We start from the raw sequence: 20,309 nt of genomic DNA on the forward strand, positions 1-20,309 counted from the left end.
GAGTTTGCTAGCCCAGAAAAATGACTCCATCTTAAATGCAATCTAATAGGATTTTGGTATGTTTTGTTCCCAGGGATTAAACTTCTTTCAAAACTGAGCCCAAAATACACTGATCGCAAATACATAACTGAACCCAAACACACTGATCTGTATAAATGAAGATATATATATGAATTTGCATATTAACCTTCTACTCTATGTTTCTCTGGCATAGAATACCTAGGCTACATCTATTTATGCAAGTAAATGTTACCAGAATAGGCAGATTTTTTATCTAAAATTCTTCACTGAATTTCTATTGCTAGAAGATAAGTAGAGAAACCTAGGGCAGGATTAATCTCATACACAGACACATGTGTTCTAGGCACCTACTGTGAAAATTCATTTCCTGAATGTACATGCCCAGCACCAGCTGAGACACCTCGGGTGTGCTGCCTGGCCACAAGCTGCTGGTTAGTATCAGACCTCCTGTGTCACATCTGCTGAGCTGGTAGGGATGTCTTGGTAGTCTAGCATGTCTGTCACTTCAATTTATCACCTAAATTAAGCCCTTGAATCATAGAATTATAGACATATTGACATAGTTAAGGGTTTGGAATGGACCTTAAAGGTCATCCAGTTCTGTGCCCCCTGCCAGGTGCACAAATACCTTCTACTAGACCAAGTTACTCAAGGCCTTATCCAACCTGGCCTTGAGCTCTGCCAGGGTTGAGGCATCCACAATATCCTTGGGTAACCTCTTTCAGTGTGTAACCACACTCATAATAAAAAATTTCTTCTTAGCTAACCTAAAAGTTCTCTCTTTCAATTTGTACCCATTACTCTCTGTCTTATCACTACAGTTCCTGACAAAGAGCCCCTCTCCAGTGTCCCTCTAGGATTCTTCAGATACTGGAAGGTTCTTATGAGGTCTCCACACAATCTTCTCTTCTTGAGGATGAACAGCCTCAGCTTTCCCAGCCTGTGTTCTGAGAAAGGAAGGGGAGGTGCTCTAGTTCTCTTATCACCTTTGTGGCCTCCTCTGGACTTGCTCCAACAGTTCCATGTCCTTTTAATGTTGGCAGCACCACAGCTGTGCACAGTACTCCAGGTGGGATCACATGTGAGCAGAGTAGAGGGGCAGAATCACATTTGACCTGCTGGCCACATTTCTTGTGATGCAGCCCAGGGTTCAGTCGGCTTTCTGAGCTGTGAGCACACACAGCTGGCTCATGAGGAGTTTTTATTTCCTGTCACCCCCAGGTCTTTCTTAGCAGAGCTTCTCTCAATCACTTCTCTGCCCAACCCTTTGGTGTGTCCAGGATTGCAGTGACCCAGGTGTAGGACCTTGCAATTTGCTTTGTTGAAGAGAGGTTTGCATCAAACCATCAAGCATGTCAAGGTCCCTCTGGATGGCATTATCCCTTCCTTCCAGTGGGTCACCTGCATCACCACAGAGCTTGGTGCCATCAGCAAGCTTTCTAAAAGTGCGCTTGACCCACTGTCCCTGTCACTGCCAAAAATGTTTTATAACAATTGGCCCTACTACCGACCCCAAAGGAACACCATTCATGTTGGTGTGGACTCTGCCATCCAACCAGTTCTTTATCCACCCAATGGTCCATCTATCAAATTCATATCTCTCTAACTTGGAGACAAAGATGTTCTGTAAAGCAGTATCAAACACTTAGCATAAGTACAGATAGGTAAAGTCAGTTGCTCTGTCCCTGTCCACCAGTACTGTAGCCCTGTCATAGAAGGTTACCAGATTTGTTAGGCATGATTTCTCTTTTGTGAAGACACCTATTGCCAATCATATGTTTCTTTTCCTTGTACCTTAGCATAGTTTACAGGAGAATCTGCTCCATGACCTTGCCTGGCATAGACGTGAGACTGATTGGTCTGTAGTTCCTCCAGTCTTCTGCTTTTCCTTTTTTAAAAATAAGACTTACACTTCCCTTTTTTCAATCATCAAGGAATTTACCTGACTGTCAGGATTTTTCAAAAATTATGGCTAATAGTTTAGTAAATTCATCTGCCAGCTCCCTCAGGACCCATGGATAAACTTCATTGGGTCCCATGGACTTGTGCACATTCAGGTTCCTTAGATGGTCTCAAACCTGATCCTGTCCTACAGGGGGCTCCTACAGTGTTTTCATTCTCCCAGTCCCCGCGACTGTCTTTCTTGACTTGGGTGGCATGGCTGGAGCACTTGCCATTGAAGACAGAGGCACAGAAGTCATTAAGAACCTCAGCCTTCTCTTTGTCCAGGTAGCCAGGTCTCCCTTTTCCTTCTGGAGAGGGCCCACATTATCTCTAGTCTTCATCTTGTTTGCAATATATTTGTAAAAGCCTTTCTTCTTATCCTTAGTACCCTCTCCATACTCAATTCTAACTGGGTTTTGGCTTCCCTAACCTTGTCTGTAGCTTCCCATACAGTTTGCCTGTATTCCTCTGAGGCCACCTATTCTCGTGTCCATTCTCTGAAAACTTCTTTTCTCACTTTGAGCTGCACAGCAGTTCCTTATCCATCCAGAGAGGCCTCCTGGCATTTTTGCTCAATCTCCTCCTTATTGAGATACCTTGCTCCTGAGCTTGGAGGAGGTGGTTTTTGGAATTCAGCCAGCATTCTTGAATCCCTCTGCCTTCCAGGGGTCTATCCAGTGGGACTCTACCAAATAGATCTTGGAGAGGCCAAAGTCTGTTCTCCTGAAGTCAGGGCAGTGAGCTTGCTGCATGCCCTCCTGGCTATCCTCGGGATCATAAACACCATCTCCTGGTCACTGCAGCCAAGTCTGCCTTGAAGCATTGCGTTCCCCACCAGCTCCTTCCTCATGGTGAGCACAAGGTCCAGTGTAGGACCTTCTTGTTGGCTTTTCAATCACTTGTCTAAGGAAGTTGTTAACCCATCTGAGGAAGCTCTGGGCTTGTGCACTGCCATGTTCTCCCTCCAACAGATATCAGGTGGTTGAAATCCTGCATGAGGACCAGAGCTTACAAGTGTGAGGCCACTCCTGTCTGCCTATAAAGGGCTTCATCTGCACCATCCTCTTGATTGTTCTACTACAGGCCCTCACTATAACATCCTCAGTCCCTACCCTCCCTGTAATCTCCCATAAGCTCTCAGCTGGATCTTCATCCTTCCCTAAGCAAAGTTCCATACTGTCCAGCCAGTTATTGACATAGAGGGCTACCCCTCTGCTTGTCTCCCTAGGCTCTCTTTCCTAAAAAGACCAAAACTTTTTATTCCAATGGAATGTTTGATGGGTGATGACTCACTTCCTAGGTTCTGTGCCCCACCTTTGTGACCTGCCTGCAGAACATCTGTGCAAACTGCCATCCCACACCCTTCTCATGTCCTACACCCTTCCAATGTGCCACACCCTGTTTGCCCAACTGTGTTTGCTGCCCTCATGGTTGCTGGCACTCCCAAGAAACATTTAAATGGCAATGCCCTGACCATGGTTCCTGGCAATGCCCCCTCCTTGTCTGAGAGGCTTCTGAGGGCTGCAGGGTACTGAGGGGGCTTTGGGCAACTGATCAGGTGTCCCTGAGCATGAGATCCTCCCATACAGCACAATACAACAGTCCCTGCAAGACTGACCTTGGTCACCACTGATACCTCTGCTGTTGCCTCTTCGACTGAGTCTTGAATACTTACCCCAGCTCAGAGAATTGTCTCATTTCAAGATGGCTCTTAACATTTTAGCCATTTAACCTAATTCTACATAAGTGTGTGCATGATGTGAAGTATGCGATTAAGATGTGCTTGATGTTCCTTAATGAATTCATACTTTTGTGCCTTATTTCTTCTATTTTCATCTTCTGTCCTTAAGATAAATCTCAGATTAGAGATGTAGAGGCAGTGCCGTCTCCCTTGCAAAGATGCAATGCCCTGAGCAATACTTATCAGAGTGCCTCTTCAGCACTGCAAGCTGCAATGTCCCATCTTTAGGGCCTGGGTTCTGCTGCTTCCTATTTTATTTAGACCGGGTGTGAGGGAGGGATATACCACCCTTTCTGGTGGTATATCTGGTGGCAGACCCAGGCATAGTGGGATTAATCTCATCACTATCAACAGGATGGATTCATTGTCCAGCTGCAGCCCAGAAGGAGATTTTAACTATTCTGTGAGATGCCATGTACTTCTTCTCTACACTTAAAACTGTTTGCCTTTTCAGTGTGGCTCAAGACACAAATCATGCCAGACTATGGCAAGCTACTGGGAGAAAGAGGCTTTTGGGGTGCCTACTTGCCTTAAGCCCCCTCTCTGGCTTTTAAATTAGCAGTTGTTTTCCTATGTGTTGTTGTGATAGGGAGCAGAAGTAAGGTTTCCTCAAGTGTTGTAATTCCAATTATAACATCAGTACTTGAGAAACACAATGTAAAGCTGTTTAAAAGCCCAGCACAGTCATCTGCTGCTTGAGATAGATAGCTTCCAAAAAAAGAAAAAAATTCAGCAGCATTTCTAAATACGTTCTTTAATTTTTCACACTCTACGTTTCCTAGGGATGCAGGATGTAAATCATTTTGCATACATCAATGCAAATGCAATTCAACTTAGTACTGACATGCAGTCTAATTGGTTTTAAAATGGAATTTTGTTTTTTGAGTGCTAATTTTCAGGTAATGACTTTCTAATTGATTTTCTTTTTATGAAGGACCATTGATTCACTCCCTTCAATAAAATTCAGTTGGTTTCCCAAGAGAATTTATGAAAAGCTGTTGAGAACAAGGATCTATCACTGCTGCTTTCTTCCCACCTTGCTTTGCTCTTCATTCTGTCTAAAGTATGCATTTTATTATTTTTCCATGAGCAAGCCTATCTTAAAAAGGCTAAATAATTATATAGTGTATATATATCAGTCTGAAATTGTGTTTTTAAAAAATCCTAACCATCTTTATTCAAAGATGGATTTAACTTTTTGTTGCATTCTTCCTAAAAACTGGATATTGACCGTGGCCTCCAATGTATTAATAAGACAGCTACTTAATATTTCTATCAGTTATTCTAAGTCATCAGTTTGAATCACACAGAGATTATCTGAACAAAAAAAAAAAAGGATTGACAACTTTTTAAATGGAAGTATGAGCTATTGTGTTGCCATATTGCTTATATCTTTAAGTCACAGATGAGTGTGCATGAAGCATACTGGAGACTGCCTAAAAGTTTTCTTTTATCATAAAGTATAGCAATCCCAGCTAGATTTTAATGCATAATGTGAGTGATAATTTGAAACCTTTTGGTGATCCTGTTTTGAATCTTGGTGTTTAAGTCAGTGAAATAACAACAGAATGAATTCCACAAAAAATGAATGGAAGTCCATGCTGTTATTTTAGCCTGATTTTTCACATCCAATGTGGGAAGGGAGGAAGGAAGCTAGTGGCTTTAAAAGAAAGCCTGTAAAGGTTTTGTAAGCCAGATCATGTTGTCATTTTGCAAGCTGTCCCAGATAAATTATAGATTTTGCTTAATTACCTGATTACTTTAATGTTCCAGAAACACAGTATTTTCTCATCGTAGTTTGCCAGGTTCTTAAAAAGAAGTTATCCATGATAGTCAACTATTCTTAGATATAGAGCAAAAGATGGAGTAAGATCCAGTGACTGGATGAACAAACCAAGTAGAAATAATGCGTATATTTAACACTGAATATAAGTATGGAAAAGCTTCTGTAAGGGTGTGATAAATTTGATTTTTCTATCACTTTCAGTTTTGGAATCAAGACAGGATAACTTGAATGGTGCACTATAGTCCAGACTGCGAACTCATTAACAGAACTATTGTGTAGGAGTTGGAGTTGGCACTGTACCTACTGAACTCCAGAATAAATTATCGTAATGCTCCCCTCTGGTCACCAAAAGCCAATGAATCTCTTTAATTTATTATTTATTATTAGTAGTAGTAGTAGTAGTAGTAGTAGTAGTAGTAGTAGTAGTAGTAGTAGTAGTAGTAGTGAGCAGGGATGTAAAAAAAAACAGTGATTGGATTGGTTTGTTTTTAAAGAATCAGTGCATAAATATTACCTAATTAATTCTCAACAAACACTTCCGAGAGAATTATCTCTGTCTTACAGGCAGAATGAGTTTCAGAGGCATTGGGATGTCAGTCTCAGTTCACACAGTAAGTAAGCAGTAAACACAACTGCCAGCAGTCATTCCTGACTGCTGTGCTTATGCTATTACAAGTAGTTACGGAGTTTTATCAAATGTCTCTAAAGGCATTTCCTGCAGGTGCTTTCTGTGATCCTGTAGAGAAACAGAGTAGCATTATGATGGCCTCTTTCATCTGAAGAACTCCAAATTTGTTCTGAGCACTTGCAAACATGTTTTTAAAATACTCTCAGGCAGTAAGTAAATAAGTCTAGAAGTCAGGGAAAGGGAATGATAGGGAGATCCTGGTACCTTTGTCTTTCCACTCCTCCTTCCTATAAATATCCACAAAAGGATGGTTTTGGTTTCTCTTGTATTAGTTTTACAGAATGGGATATAACAGACTAATAGCAACAAGATAACGGTGTCTTCTCTCTGCTAAAGCTGGTGATGCTACAAACACTTTGCCTTACTGGAAAACAGCAGTGTCAGTGTGATGTAGCTTCAGAAAAAAAAAAAGTATAGAAGAAGATTCACTGCCAGATTTTCCCTGATCAATTTGGGCCTTTGCATAGAAACAGAACCATAACTATCATCTCTGTGCTGCAGCAAATCTTTGTCAAAAGCACTCAGAAACATGTAAGACAAGTATTGCACCTAAGTAATGAAGATCTTCATACATGGGAAAATCTACCTTCTCCTTCTACATGAGTAGTAAAACTCATGAAGCTGTTAACAACAACAGTGTTGCTCTACTGTCATCTGACCCTTCTTTTAAGTTAGTGGCTGTGGAGGCTGTCAATCCTGCTCAGTGATAGAAAACACTGCAATGAAGTTTTTTTCTGATAAACTCAAAATGTCACTGCCTCCTTGGCCAGGGAAGCATGTATCCTGGCTGCCTAAAATAAATTAAGCAGAAATATCTGAGTTAGATAAAATTGCCAATGCTTGTGAGGAAAAAAAATGTCTTGCACACAACTACTAATCAATTGACTCTAATGTTCAATCCCCTAAGATTTATGGCACAGCTTAAAATTAAATTTAGGAAGTCTCTGTTGAAAGAAAATTAGGCCTTTACATCACTTTACTACTTGTTTAATGAATTGTAAGGAAAGAAGTGGACAGGTGATCAAAATTTTGAAACCCTTCTCTCTTCTCTCTTTCTAATTATTGTTTTCAAACTAGATTTACATTTGGTGATTATTAAACAAGGGTTTTGATTTATAGAAGTCCTCCTATTTCAGATGCTAACAGCCATTTGAAGACATTTCAACTAAAAGATCTTTTTACAGTCACCTTTGGAGTAGTAGTTGATGCTAACCTGAACAAAACAACTGTATATGGAAATTTAGATGCATATTATCTCTGCAAAAGGGAAAAATCAAACTTCTGAAAGTATACAGTTGCAAAAGAGGATGGGATGAAATCAAATTATACACTTTAAAACAAAAATAAGGCCTTCAGTATTTCTTATTCCATTATTGTCTCTTTTATTAAGACATTTAACAGTTTACTAAATTCACAGGGATTTCAAATCAAATATTACTTCTTACTCTGAGTTTTCATATAGATAACAGGCACTTTTTATATGAAGACTAAGAATGAACTTGAGCAGAAACACAATAATTCTGCATTTCTCCCAAAATTTTTCAGTCATGATAATCTTAGCAGGAAAAAGGAAAAAAAAAATACTGAAGAAAGAGGTAGCTTCTGACAATTCAGATATTTCTTTCCACATTCTTTTATAAAGTATTCTTGTGGCTTTTTGGTATCATTTCAAAAAGCCAAGTGGGTAAAACTGTCCTTATTTCCCTAGAAAGATGAGCAGCTATTGAATTCAAGTTGAAGGACAGGCTGGCATGTTTGAAGCCTGTCACATACTGTAATTCTGCCTTTGGGGTTTTCTTAGTAATATTCCTTTGATCAGGTTGAAAGGATTATTTGAGGAATCCTGCTCCAGGTATTCTTCCTGAGATAAGAATTTTGTGTTTCCTTGCATGCCATTTTGCTTATGATTTTCTGCATCTAAAACCCTTTTAGCCTTACACTAAGTTTTAGAAAGAAGGATCTACACATTTTTCATTGACATTTATCATAGTTACATTTTGGTTACAGTTTCTTTGGTTGTTTGTGGTTTGTTTTTTTTTTCTTTGTTTGTTTGTTTGTTTTTTGGTTTCTTGTTTGGGTTTTTTGTTTTTTGGGGGGTTTTTTGTGGGGTTTTTTTGTTTGGTTTTTTTTGTTTGTCTGTTTTGTTCTTGTCCTGGTTCACATACTGGAAAGCTCTAAATTGTGGACCTTCTTCAGGAAAATCTTAATGAAGATGGTGATTTTTAGAGTATGGGCTCTGCCTAGGGTGAACAGGAGGAAAGGAAAGGAAAATGATTAGTGAGTTCTTGTATCATAGTTGACATTAATAGCTGAATCACCCTTTGGAATTCTTAACTTTAGTGTTTGTGAAATATTTTAGGTAAGTTACTCTTATTTTCTTTCATCTTGACATATTCAGAGAGTACTGCAGCTACAGCCAGAAAGTGAAACATGTTCTTGTAAGATGGCAATAGTGTTATTTTTCCTTTTTTCCTTTAGTAATTTTTTTGCAAAATCTTGACTTAATATTATATATGAACTTCATTTATTTCATCAATATTGCAACTTGGAAGCATGCAAAAACAAAAGATTCAAAATTAATGTTTCTATAATCTTAAATAAATTTTGTAATGTTTTAATATTATTTAAGGACAGCTGAAACAGGTTTAAAGACAGGTTATTGGCTTTTTTAATCCAATTTTACTTCCCATTACTGGGAAGCTTATCTGAATTATGGGGAATAAAGTGCTATTAGCAATTAACTAAAATCCCAGAATTAAATAGATACTGAAAGTATAAAAGAAAAACACCTGGTTATTTAAATTTTGTGTTCAAAGTTTGTTTATTTTATCTCAGTATACAATATTAACTTTATTCATTAAACAATTAATACAGAATAACCAGACTGTATTCCTCACTTTTTGATTTACAATTGTATTCTTGCAACAATTTCAGATATGTAAAGTTTTGTTTTACAGTTATTTCTTTCATGTTAATAGTCTACTCAAAATTGGAATGATCTGGAAAGCAGTCTCTGGACTCTTCTTTAAATGAAATACAAGAATGAAAACTATTCATAACAGAAAAGTTTTTAACAATCATGATTTACATATGACTCAAAAGACTATAAAATCAGTAAGTGCGGTAACTTTTATTTATAGTTATACACTGAAGTCACAAATCAGTATTTTCTATTATGAGTAAAGATTGCTGTTTGGTTTTATATTTAACTAATTAAGAGCTAAAAAGCTTTCTGAAGTTGCTATGCCTTTACTGAAGATAAATGATTCTCAACAGTATTTAAAACAGAGTTTGACTTTGTACTTTTTCCTGCAGGGAGATTTAATCTTTTAATCCAAACCACTAAGTCAGGGGGTGTGGAATGACACTGCTGAGTTTGTGCTTTCCTCCCCTAAGCGCACTCTCTGGTGACAGCCTCAACAATTTGAGTGGCAAGTAACCCAGTAGAGTAGTGGGGCTGTGCAGAAGAGATACAAGAAACTTCGAGACAAGGAGTACTGTCCTGAAAATTACTAAAAAGCTATTTTAAAATCATCAGAGTGTGCAAAAAAATTCTAAATACATCAGTAGTAGAGAGGGAAAGAAACTAAGGACTGCTCTGAGTTTCAATGTGTTTGACCTTCTTCTCAAGCTCCTGTTACTGCTGAGCTCTATGGACCACCAGTCAGTGATCAGAGAGCTGTTGCTGTTATTATTTCAGTAATGATTGCAATTGTGCTTAGGTGTTTTGGAAACACATTCTTCCTGTCTCTCTTTCATTCTACAGGAAATGCAGCAGAAGTCATTTTTTGTGTATTCATTAATAAAATCTTGCAACTCTATAGAGAAAAGCAGGTTTTATCCTGTCTGTACAACCATTTCACACTGATTTTTGTGTTCTTTTTCTTTTAACATGAATAAGACAGCGGGCAAATTTTTGGAACTAAGGTGTTGATCATATTCTTTATTTTGTAGAATAGATTTATATTGTACCCTGGGAAATTTATATTATACTATACAGCAATTGAAGAGTGGCAAGATTTTAATTTAGTTCCTATCTCCCACTTTGCTTCATGGACCACAAAAGGTTCAGCTTTCTAATTTAGACACCTATGTGAATAATTGACTAGGTGTTTAATAAGAATTATTTTATTTCTACAACCCCATAAAATAATTTAATTTTTACTCCATATTCCATATATGTGGAACAGAGACAGTGAAAGATTAAGTCAAAACTACCTAATAATTTTGTTTCTTGCTAGAACTATACTACGTGCCACACAATTTTTTTTGTAACTTTGTTGTCTGGCATCACCTGGGAATTGTCACAAAGAGAATCCAACACCTGTGCTGTAGGGAAGATGACTCATTCCCATCTGGCAGTCCAGAGGCATGAACCCTGTGTACTTCATTCTCTCATGCAAATAAAGGAGCTATCTTAAATGTACCAGTCTTATTCATTATGAAACCCCACACTGCTCCTGGAATGGGTCCTGCAGTGTCTGTATTAAAATCTGTTTAGTTTGTTTAAGACTAAGAGCAAGATAATGATTACTCCCCAAAGTGTTCAGAGGCTTTTATTAATAAAGCAATCAGTTGATCTTAACAACAAAGATGAAACGTTATTCAGTGGTGGGAAGATTGTATTTTCTCAATCTAAATCAAAGTGTAAATGCTAGATACTAAATCTTGGGAACAAATTGCAAAAGACTAGGACAGGCTTCCATTGGCAAAATTTTCCAAATCAAGCTCACATGTTTTTCCTCTTGAATTTAGATATTATTAAAAATGAAAAAACAAAGCAAACCACCCTAAAACCTCAAGGTTATTTCAGACTCAACTGTTTAGTGTATCAGGATGAATCATCACAATTTTCTCTCTGGGAATTGTATGAATCTCTGGGGAATTAATAGCAGGTAATTATGTAAATAAATTAATATCATAATGATATTCAGGAATTCATTAGGACTCTGCAGGAAACACAACTTCTACTAGCAGTGTTGACTTTACAACCCTAATGATCTTTTAATATTTTTTGCATATAGCTTTGGTTTAAAAGAATTTTAGGATTGTTCCCATTTTACGTCAAGTGGAACAAAACCTGTATGGTTCAGCATAGGGTTGAAATTTCTTCTTCATTATACAGGCATGAAAATAATTTAGGAGCTTTATTAATGTCTGTTTTAGAAATTTTATGTGTTATGTTCGGTGTCTTCACCAAAAAGGGAAGAATGTCTTTGCCTGTGAGATATTTCACACATCTCTGGAATAGCGTATTCAGTTTAATGATATAGAGAAACATGACACTGTTGGTGCCCTTGCTGTGATGTTCCATAAAGTAAAATTTAACAACATCCATACATCTGTGTCCCTTGTTCATGAGTCTAAAGGTTAGGGGAATAGGGTAATTAAGTGGAGTCCTGGGCAAAAGAAAAACAAACAAAACCCTTCAGTCTGTACACATGTGCATTGTCAGATGTCCTGCCTCAAGTACTCCAATAATACAAAGTCAACAAAAGGTTGCTGTCCAGTCCTTAAAAGAACTCAGTTTCCCTAGAAAAATTCAGATAATTTGGAAATATTTCTGTGCATAAATAAAGGATGAACAATTCTATGTAGAAGTATGAGAAAAGCACTTAATGGGTTTGGGACATATGTGTGAACTGGGTAGGTAGTTCTTTGTTAAGGCTTTTGGCTTTAGGCTTCATTACTCAAAGTAAATTAAACAAAGATAATATCCTACAACAGTGCCAGAAGATAAAAGAATGTTTCACTTACATCCAGTTGCTGAGTCACATTTTGGATGCAGTAGTTGGGAGGGTGTTTGGATTTTTGGTTGGTGTTTGTTTTTTTTGTGTATAGGAGTTTCATTTATTTCTGGATTTAAAAGAAAAACTGCAAATATCAATACATTTAAACACACAGATTTGATAATGAAGCTTGTATTTGTAATTTTTTTTTTTCAGTTATCTAATATTATGCTCAGGTGTCATATTGTGCTCTTCAATTTTCTGTCTAAGTTTTAAAAATATTTTCTAGGAACATTATGCAGAACTGAATTCTCTACAAGTTATCTGTGAATAAAAAATGACAATATTCCTTAAAATTTTTTTTGAAACTTAGAGGTTTCTTAAGGTTCTTGTTAAAACACCAAAAAATCAAAGTTCCTGTAGGAGGCTGAGTTCTTTTTAAGTAAAACAGTAGTTATTAGGCTATAAAATGTTGGCACATTTTGTTATAATGATCAATAATGTTATGTTGCTAAATAATTTACTTTCTTTGGAAATGTGAAAGGCTGAAAGACAGCAAATAAGCTTTTGGCTTTAGTCTTTGCATGTAATGATAATGCCATTATATTATTCATTAAATTATGAAGTCTATGTGGTTAGAGTATGTTTTCAGCATACAAAGAGAGAATTTGAACTTGAAAGTAAACTTCCTAGGAATCAGTAGATAACATAAGGGTGCAAGGTGAACAGAAAGATGGATCTGATTAAAAAACGCTAGGAAAGGTTTTAAGCATAGGACAAAAAATTGTACTCAGTTCTAGTGAAAGGCTTAAACTAGATATTCCTTACTTTGAGTATGTGAGTAGTTTTCCAGAAATTTTTAGCATTACACACATAACATAGAGGTTATACACACACACACACACACACACACACACACATTTATATAAAACAGAGAAATGTGGCTGTGGGAAAAATATGGATAGCCAAAGAAATTGGGATTTACTGCATTGATAAAAGAATCAAGTTCATATGAGTTCACCATAATCAGCATTATAATGTTTAATTGATCTGATTTATTGTTAATCCTGAGCTCTTAGGAGTCTTGGTCATTTTATAACCACAAATCTCAAAGATGAAATTCAGCACCTGGTGAATCAGTTGAGAATTTCATTTGTGCTAAGGGAAATACCTGCTATAACTTTTAATTACTTTCAGATACCTTTTTTTTTTTTTCTATTCAGTTGCATTTCTGTGCAAGGTGATTATGCAGGATGCTGTAGAAATGTTGTTTTGCTTTGGACGTGTTTGTTTTTAGGGAAAGAGTACAGTATGCAAATTGTAGTGTTACTAATTGTCGTGTTCAATGGAAAGAATGCAGAAATGTTTCTTCAAGTAAAAGATTACTGCTTCCTGTCACTTATTTTTACTCCCCACAGTACACATGAAAGTACAGCAACCTGTTAAAAGTGAGCTAAAATGGAGAAAACCTAGATCTGTTACTTTCTGATGCATTAATTTTTTTTCTTTATTTACTATTATTCTTTCTTTCTGCAACCTGTTTTCCTACCATATTTCTTTCGTATCTTTTTTTCCCTTCTACTTGAAGTTAATGTTTTACATGCTCTTCTACGCAATCCTCTTATTCTTGCTGTTTGAGTTTGCATAACACAATTGAGATGGGTTTTCATAGGTATTCAGCAAAGAATGGGTAAATCTTCGCCAGCAAAGTGGAATTCATGAAATTCAGGTTTTGCCTTTTTTTCTTAAATTTCCATGTAGTAAAGTAGAAACAAATTTTTTAAACACCTTGTCTTCTCTGAAATCTGATGTGGATTTCAGTTGACTTTTGCAGATCCAGTTCATGATGTGAATTTTTTTAGGACCTCTGGATTTGAACTGCCCTGAAGTGCCAAGCATCATTCCACTGCACTGCTGGTAGAGAGCTTCCAGCACCCAGCCAGCCCTGCTCTGCTCATTGACGATGCAGATGCCTGAAAACTCAAGTGAAAAACTGTTTCCAGATTTTCTTTTCAGTGCAGTCATAATCAAAGCTGTCAACATCTCACTTTTGTAATCCTTCTAGATTTTTCAAAAAAAAATTATTTAGTTTGGAATTTGGGGGTTTTTCTATAAAATAAAAATTTCAAGGTTTAGTCAGCTTCATGCTTAGCTCACCTTGGAGTCCCAAACCCTGCCCCCAGTTATGTTTCCTGAAGATATATTGTGCTTGCCTGTGGATGCTTCCATAATTTATACTGATACTTCTGTTTCCTGTTTTTGCCATTTACAGAGCTATAGTACCAGGGAACAGAGACTCTGTACTGTTTTCACTATTGCAGTGTCAAAATAAAGCTAAAAGCATAGATGGGTTTTTTTAAGAAATTCAGAGACATAAATTATTTTTTCCTTTGATAATAAGGCAAAAAATAACTATCAAGAGTATAACAATGACTATAAAATCAAAGTTGTGAAAAAAAAAAGTACTAGTAATTAAAGAAAGCTATGAAAAAAAATTAATTGTTCCTCATTCAGGAAAAGAAATGTCATCCTACTGTTCCATGCATTGCCTTATTTTTACATCATCCTAGTAAGAGCCTACACTGAAGCAATTTTAGTACTCATCTCTGAATGGATCATTAATTTGGATGGAGAATTCTTCACCTGAATTAAGTGAGGTGAAGAATTAATTTTCCCCTTAACTAAGTTAGATTCTCTAGTATATATGTGATGATGTATTACAGTGAAATACAGGAATTTTTTCTCTGCCTCGCAGAGACCCAAGAGATTGCAAACATTTTTTGTTTATCTGGTTGAGGATCTAACTTTCATCCTTCCATCATTTTACTCTTTGATTGAAGCATGAAGGTGTCCACTTTTGTTCACTTAACATTTCAGGCATTTCTGTGCATCCTTATTTCAAAGATAAATTCCTTAATGCCGAGAATTTCTTTTTAACCCTTTATTGTAATGAGCCTTTTCCCAAAAGGAGATTTTGTAATGTTCTTTCTTTGTCCATAGAATTGAGTACTGTAAAATGGTTGCAAACTGTCCTGTTACAGGAAGCTCAAACCATTTCAGCCAGTTCTACTTACACACCACTGTTAAGCTGTGTGCTATTTCATTACAATACTTATGTGAATTTATAATTTAGCGCTACCATTTTTAGTTATTGATTAGAATGTAGTCATTCTTTAACTACAGGACAAAAAATTGAGTCTGAATCTTAACTTTCCATAGCTTTGCTTCCAAGTTTGCCAAACCCTTACCTTCCCTTTTTTTCCAGGTTCTTTAGTTGTAGGAAGAGAATTATACTGAATATCTCTCTGGTGTCCCCATGTACAGTGGGGTGGCTGAAGCCCAATGGCAAAGCCAAAGTGAAATTTAAAAATCACACAATTTTGGCTGCAAATTCTGCTGAATGATTGATTATTTATTTAATTTATTAATTTTAAACTTTATTAGTTGGCCTGTTAAAATATGTTATCTGTCCTACAAACCTGCCCTGTTGAATTTTGAAAATTATTTGGAGCTAAACAGAGTTTTCTATTAAGGAGTGACAAAAATCTTGGTGAATATGTTTGAATGCTCCATTCAATATATGTTGAAAAGCACTGTTTAGAAAGGATTTGGGACTTTTTTTCTTATATTTTTTTCATTCTTATTCTGTTGCTGTCCTGTGGAGCACTTTGAAGTGGAGTATTTTATCTTTGAAAAAAGTGGCTGTGGCTAATAACATTACCAGTCTTTTCATTGCAATGTGGGCTGAAATATGAAGCAGTTTACAGAAGTCAGTATCCAATACAAGAAGAGAAATAGTTTATAGAACAGGGAATTTCGGAGTTGGGCTCATGAGATGGTGTTTTACAGATAAGTGAGCCATTTTGATCATTTTCCTAGTTTGGGTTAAAGAAAAAGCATGATATCTGGCAATAATATTTAAGTGACTTAATAAGATTAATAATGTGGAAAACTTGTTTAATTTATACAGGTATTTACATTTTTGTCTGAAAAAATAGCTTTTCAAGGAGGCTTTTTATTGTAACATTCTATATTTTATTCAATTTTTTTTAGCCAAAGATTTGATACTTGTTTAAAAAAAAAAATCTCCTATTAGATATGTGGGTCTAAATTATACTTTTAAATTCTACTGGCCAGAAAAGGAGATTTTTCAGCAATTGTGCATAATTTTCAAGGTCCTGTAAATTGATTTTTCAGTCTTGCAATAATGGATTTTGGCCTGGTATTTGCATTATCCACAAAGCGTGTATTACTGTTTCCCATTTATTTAAATGAAGGCTGTGTTTAAAAGATAGTCTTCTGCTGGAGACTAAATGGAATGTGTTTTATTAAACTGGGACTGCCTTATTCTCTGTTGACTTTGTTTATGCATTCAGCAGAGGTTACTGATTTATAGAGCAATAGGAACCCTTGAAATGCCAGGTACCTGCTGGGATCAGCTCTCTTTCTGACAAAAGACTGGTAAAACACAAGGCAGGTTAAAACTTTGAAGAGCTACAGAAAATACAATTGATTTTGAGAATATTTTTTATCTATAATTTAATTAAATTATGTAAAAAATATAATGTCTTCCTATATTCAGCTTCATTTGACCATAACAGTTCCAGGCAATTAAAAAAAAAAAAAAAAAAAAAAGACCAAACCCCCCCCCGAAAAAAAGAACCAACAAATAACCCCAAACCAAAACAACAAAACAACCAGCAAACATCTACATTTAGTAGGGTTTTGATAAGATTATACCAAGCATCATAAAATTAAAACATTTCCAAATAAAATTTTCTCTTGAACCATGAAGCATTACCTTGCATGCTCAGTAAAAGATACATTTTTATAGGAACAAAAATTTTTATTCCCTCCATGAAGTTCTGTGATTCCTAGAGCAAGATTAAGAAAGCAGGCAGCTGCTCAGCAGGATTTTTTTGTTGTTGTTCAGTGTATGCCTTTCTTTATCTTCTCTTCAGCTCAGAAGAGAGGACTGCTCACTTCCTTATACCACCCAAATATATAAGTGCTTCAAAAACACTATTTAATGTATCTTACTAATTTATTTATTAAGCGAGGAGTGCCATCATCATCGTTAGCACATCAATAGCTGCAGCACAAAAAAATTAAGGTGAATGTAATTGTTATCATGTTTTAATTTTGTGAGTCCACCAAAGAAGGGATCTTATGCATCTTCCATACATCTACCACCACCTAGGTCTACTATACATGGTACAAAATAATTATTCTTCTAAAATATATTTTTTTAATAAGTAGTGTTTGAGCATGTAATTGGCTATTCCTATAACTGTAAGCAGAAACCAACTTAAATTTTATATCTTTCAATATTTTTATGACTCTAGTTTTCAATAGTAGTCCTTATTCTTTGATTTTTTTGTCCCACCCTTGATGCCTGTTATAGGATTTTATATGTGTATTTATTCAGATGCCAACTATATAGGCACTAGAACTGATTTTTTTTTCTTTTTTCCCTTAGGCATTTCCTGGAAATACAAACTCTGACAGTGTGGTCCGGCATGATTTACAACATCCAGTTATTGCTCAGTACGTGAGGATAGTTCCTTTGGATTGGAATGGAGAGGGCCAAATTGGGTTAAGAATTGAAGTCTACGGCTGTTCCTACTGTAAGTTTTTCCATTATGACCCTTTTTTTTCCTCCCCTAAATAAAAAATCTTTTTGAATTTTGGATTAAATCCAGATGTCAGAGACTTTTACCTTGGTTCCAGGATTGCTACTTGTTTTAGCTAGGGCTTAATGAAATATTTGTTGGAACTTTAATTCTGAGCTGATTGTTTGTTCTTCTCTGGAAGATGCAACACTGGAAATTGTAACACTGCTCTGAAGTTTCTCCTTTTCATCTTCATGGTTTCTGTTGTAGAAGGCTTTGGCTATTGTATAAGCTCGATTGGCACATTTGAGGAAGAGATCGTATTCAAACAAATGTCATGTTGTGTCTTGAGAGATAAAATGGAAACGGTGTAATTTCTTGCCTGATATGCGTGATAAAATTAAAGCAGTAAATAATTCTATCAGAATAGCTCAGATTGTCTAAATATCTGACACATTTTTCTGAGATATTTTGTTGAGTATTTGAATGTGACTTCAGAATTTCTTCTGAAATCCTAGTGAGCAATGGTACAAGTGCTTCTGTAGCTAAGACCTGAACTGATAATGCTTTAAGAAATTATGCCTTTCCTTTAATTCAATCCAGCCAGTGCTTAAGTCAGCAAACCTGCAAAACTGAGTTTATGATATCCTATTTCTATGTACTTTTTAAGCTGTATCCTGGATTTATTGGTATTTTAGCTGGAAAATGTTATTTGAGATTTGTGTTTTAATAATTAGACTTTAGAATAAAATGTGGAAGATTCATTACTGACTTCCTTGGGTGACATAAGACCTATTGGAGCCCTTTGCTATCCTGACTAGCAATATCAGTTGATTGTTGAAAAAAACAGCTGTTGGGTTTTTTATTTGATTAGATAGTCCAAAGACTTCATACTTTTATTCAACACAAATAGAACCATGAGGAATAGAGTTTTGATATTATTTTTTTCTTATTTCCATACAATGAATGTTTTAAAAATGTATATTGAATCACAGAGAATTTCCCAACAGCTGGAACTTAGTTGAGAAATCAAATCAAACTTGCTGTGGTATTGGTGCTGCTGTACTGGGGGTACACATGGTTGTTAGAAATATTTGCACAAATACAAGAGCATGACCTGTTGCAATAAGACAAAGCATAAAGGTTTTAAACTAATAGGGGGTCGATTTTGATTAGATATAAAGGAGTAATCTTTTACAATGAAGGTTCCAGGACACTGACACCCACAGGGGTGGTGGATGCTCCATCCCTGGAAACATTTAAACTCATGTGGACTGGGGCTCTGAGGAACCTGATCTAGTTGAAGACATCCCTGATTACTGCAGAGGACTTGAACTAGATGTCCTTTAAAGGTCCCTTCCAACCCAAACTGTTCCATGTTTTTATTATATCTGTTGTCTGAGGAACTGTAGGTTACACTAAAGGTAATTTTTACTTAAAGAGAATTGAGCTTCTGATGTTTTAGGTACAACTCTGATTAATCAGTACATGACTCTTAATAAACAAGTGTTTGCCATCATACTGCTAAAATGTTTTACATGCTGTTTTATGTATACCAAACTACAGCATTGCTAATTTTCTGTCATAATAAATACTCGCTTCTAAGTATACCTCCTTGCTTGTACATCAAATGCAAATTCAGGCATCTGGTACAAGAAACCAACATCTAGTTTACTGTCAAATGTAGCTCTCTTTAACAGAATAAAATGTAGCAGAATCAAACAAGAAACCCCACGATATTTACTGCAATATTAACACATAAAAATGTTACATTTTGATGACATGAATAGACAAAATGCTGTAGGTATGCAACAAGATATTTTAGAGGCTTAAAGTAAATGTGAGAAAAAGTAAAACACAGCTTGCTGATAATATTGTTTTAGTTTTTTGATGAAAAGTTGTTTGCTTGTTAAACTTTTGGAGGAGAATAAAAAGCCCCTGCCTAAGAAACAATGTATGGGACCATAAAAATACTGATAAGGTGTGCCTTCACAGAAGAACTAAGATGGCCAAATATAATTTCATAATTTTAGTGATAAAGTATTACTGGTCTGTTTGTATTAGAAATTATTTCAGTAATCATTAGAGATTTTTTTATTTTAATATTTAAAATAATTTATTCTGGTTTTATGTGTAAAGGGACTTTTGTTTTAACATCTCTGCTACAATGCACTGTGTTTTTTACATGCAGAAATAGGGCTGCTCCCAAAATAGTATCAGTAGAAAGCAGTAGAGTGGCTGAGAAGAAAAACTAGAAAAAAACTGTGTAAAGATGGAGGAAGGCAGCCCTTTGGTATGAATACTGTAATCAGCGAGTACTGTTTACAAATTCCCAGCTTGTCTTCAAATGAATTATTTGGAGCCAGGTGTAAATGCTGCACCTTTCCATGTAGATGTGTCCTTTGGCAGAGGCCAAGTTTTTAACCTTATGATTAGAAGTGCATATATTTGCATATAAATATAAGCACTGCCATTAACCACTGTGATTTGGAGATTAATCCTGCTGTCATTTAAGGAACTAACCATTTAGATAATCACCAATTTTAAAAGACCTGATTAAAAGACCAGCTTCTAGTCAAATATGCCCTAATTTTTGGAACTATTACCTAAGTAAAAGGCTGCCCAATATATCACAATTTTAATTTTTCTTTTAGTTAATAAATTAATGTATTCTTTCATTAGGCATATTCAGAATATTCAGATTTTCCCACATTGCATGCAAGGTTTAATTGGGAAGCCATGCACACTGACTGTTAATACTCTTTCCTTGCACAATGCTGCAACTGGA

The 20,309-nt window shown here is 36.0% G+C and overlaps 1 protein-coding gene across 2 annotated transcripts in view; it reads left to right on the forward strand.

Annotated features, from left to right (window-relative positions):
- Positions 1-20,309, forward strand: part of CNTNAP2 (contactin associated protein 2) — a 1,054,227-nt gene that overhangs the window by 430,429 nt on the left and 603,489 nt on the right. For both annotated transcript variants that reach the window (XM_031503926.2, XM_077786381.1), the window contains one exon: positions 17,389-17,536. In XM_031503926.2, coding sequence (XP_031359786.2) covers positions 17,389-17,536 — 148 coding nt within the window. The remainder of the gene's footprint in view (positions 1-17,388; positions 17,537-20,309) is intronic.

The sequence above is a fragment of the Lonchura striata genome, chromosome 1 (genome assembly GCF_046129695.1).
Source record: "Lonchura striata isolate bLonStr1 chromosome 1, bLonStr1.mat, whole genome shotgun sequence".
Lineage (NCBI taxonomy): Eukaryota > Metazoa > Chordata > Aves > Passeriformes > Estrildidae > Lonchura > Lonchura striata.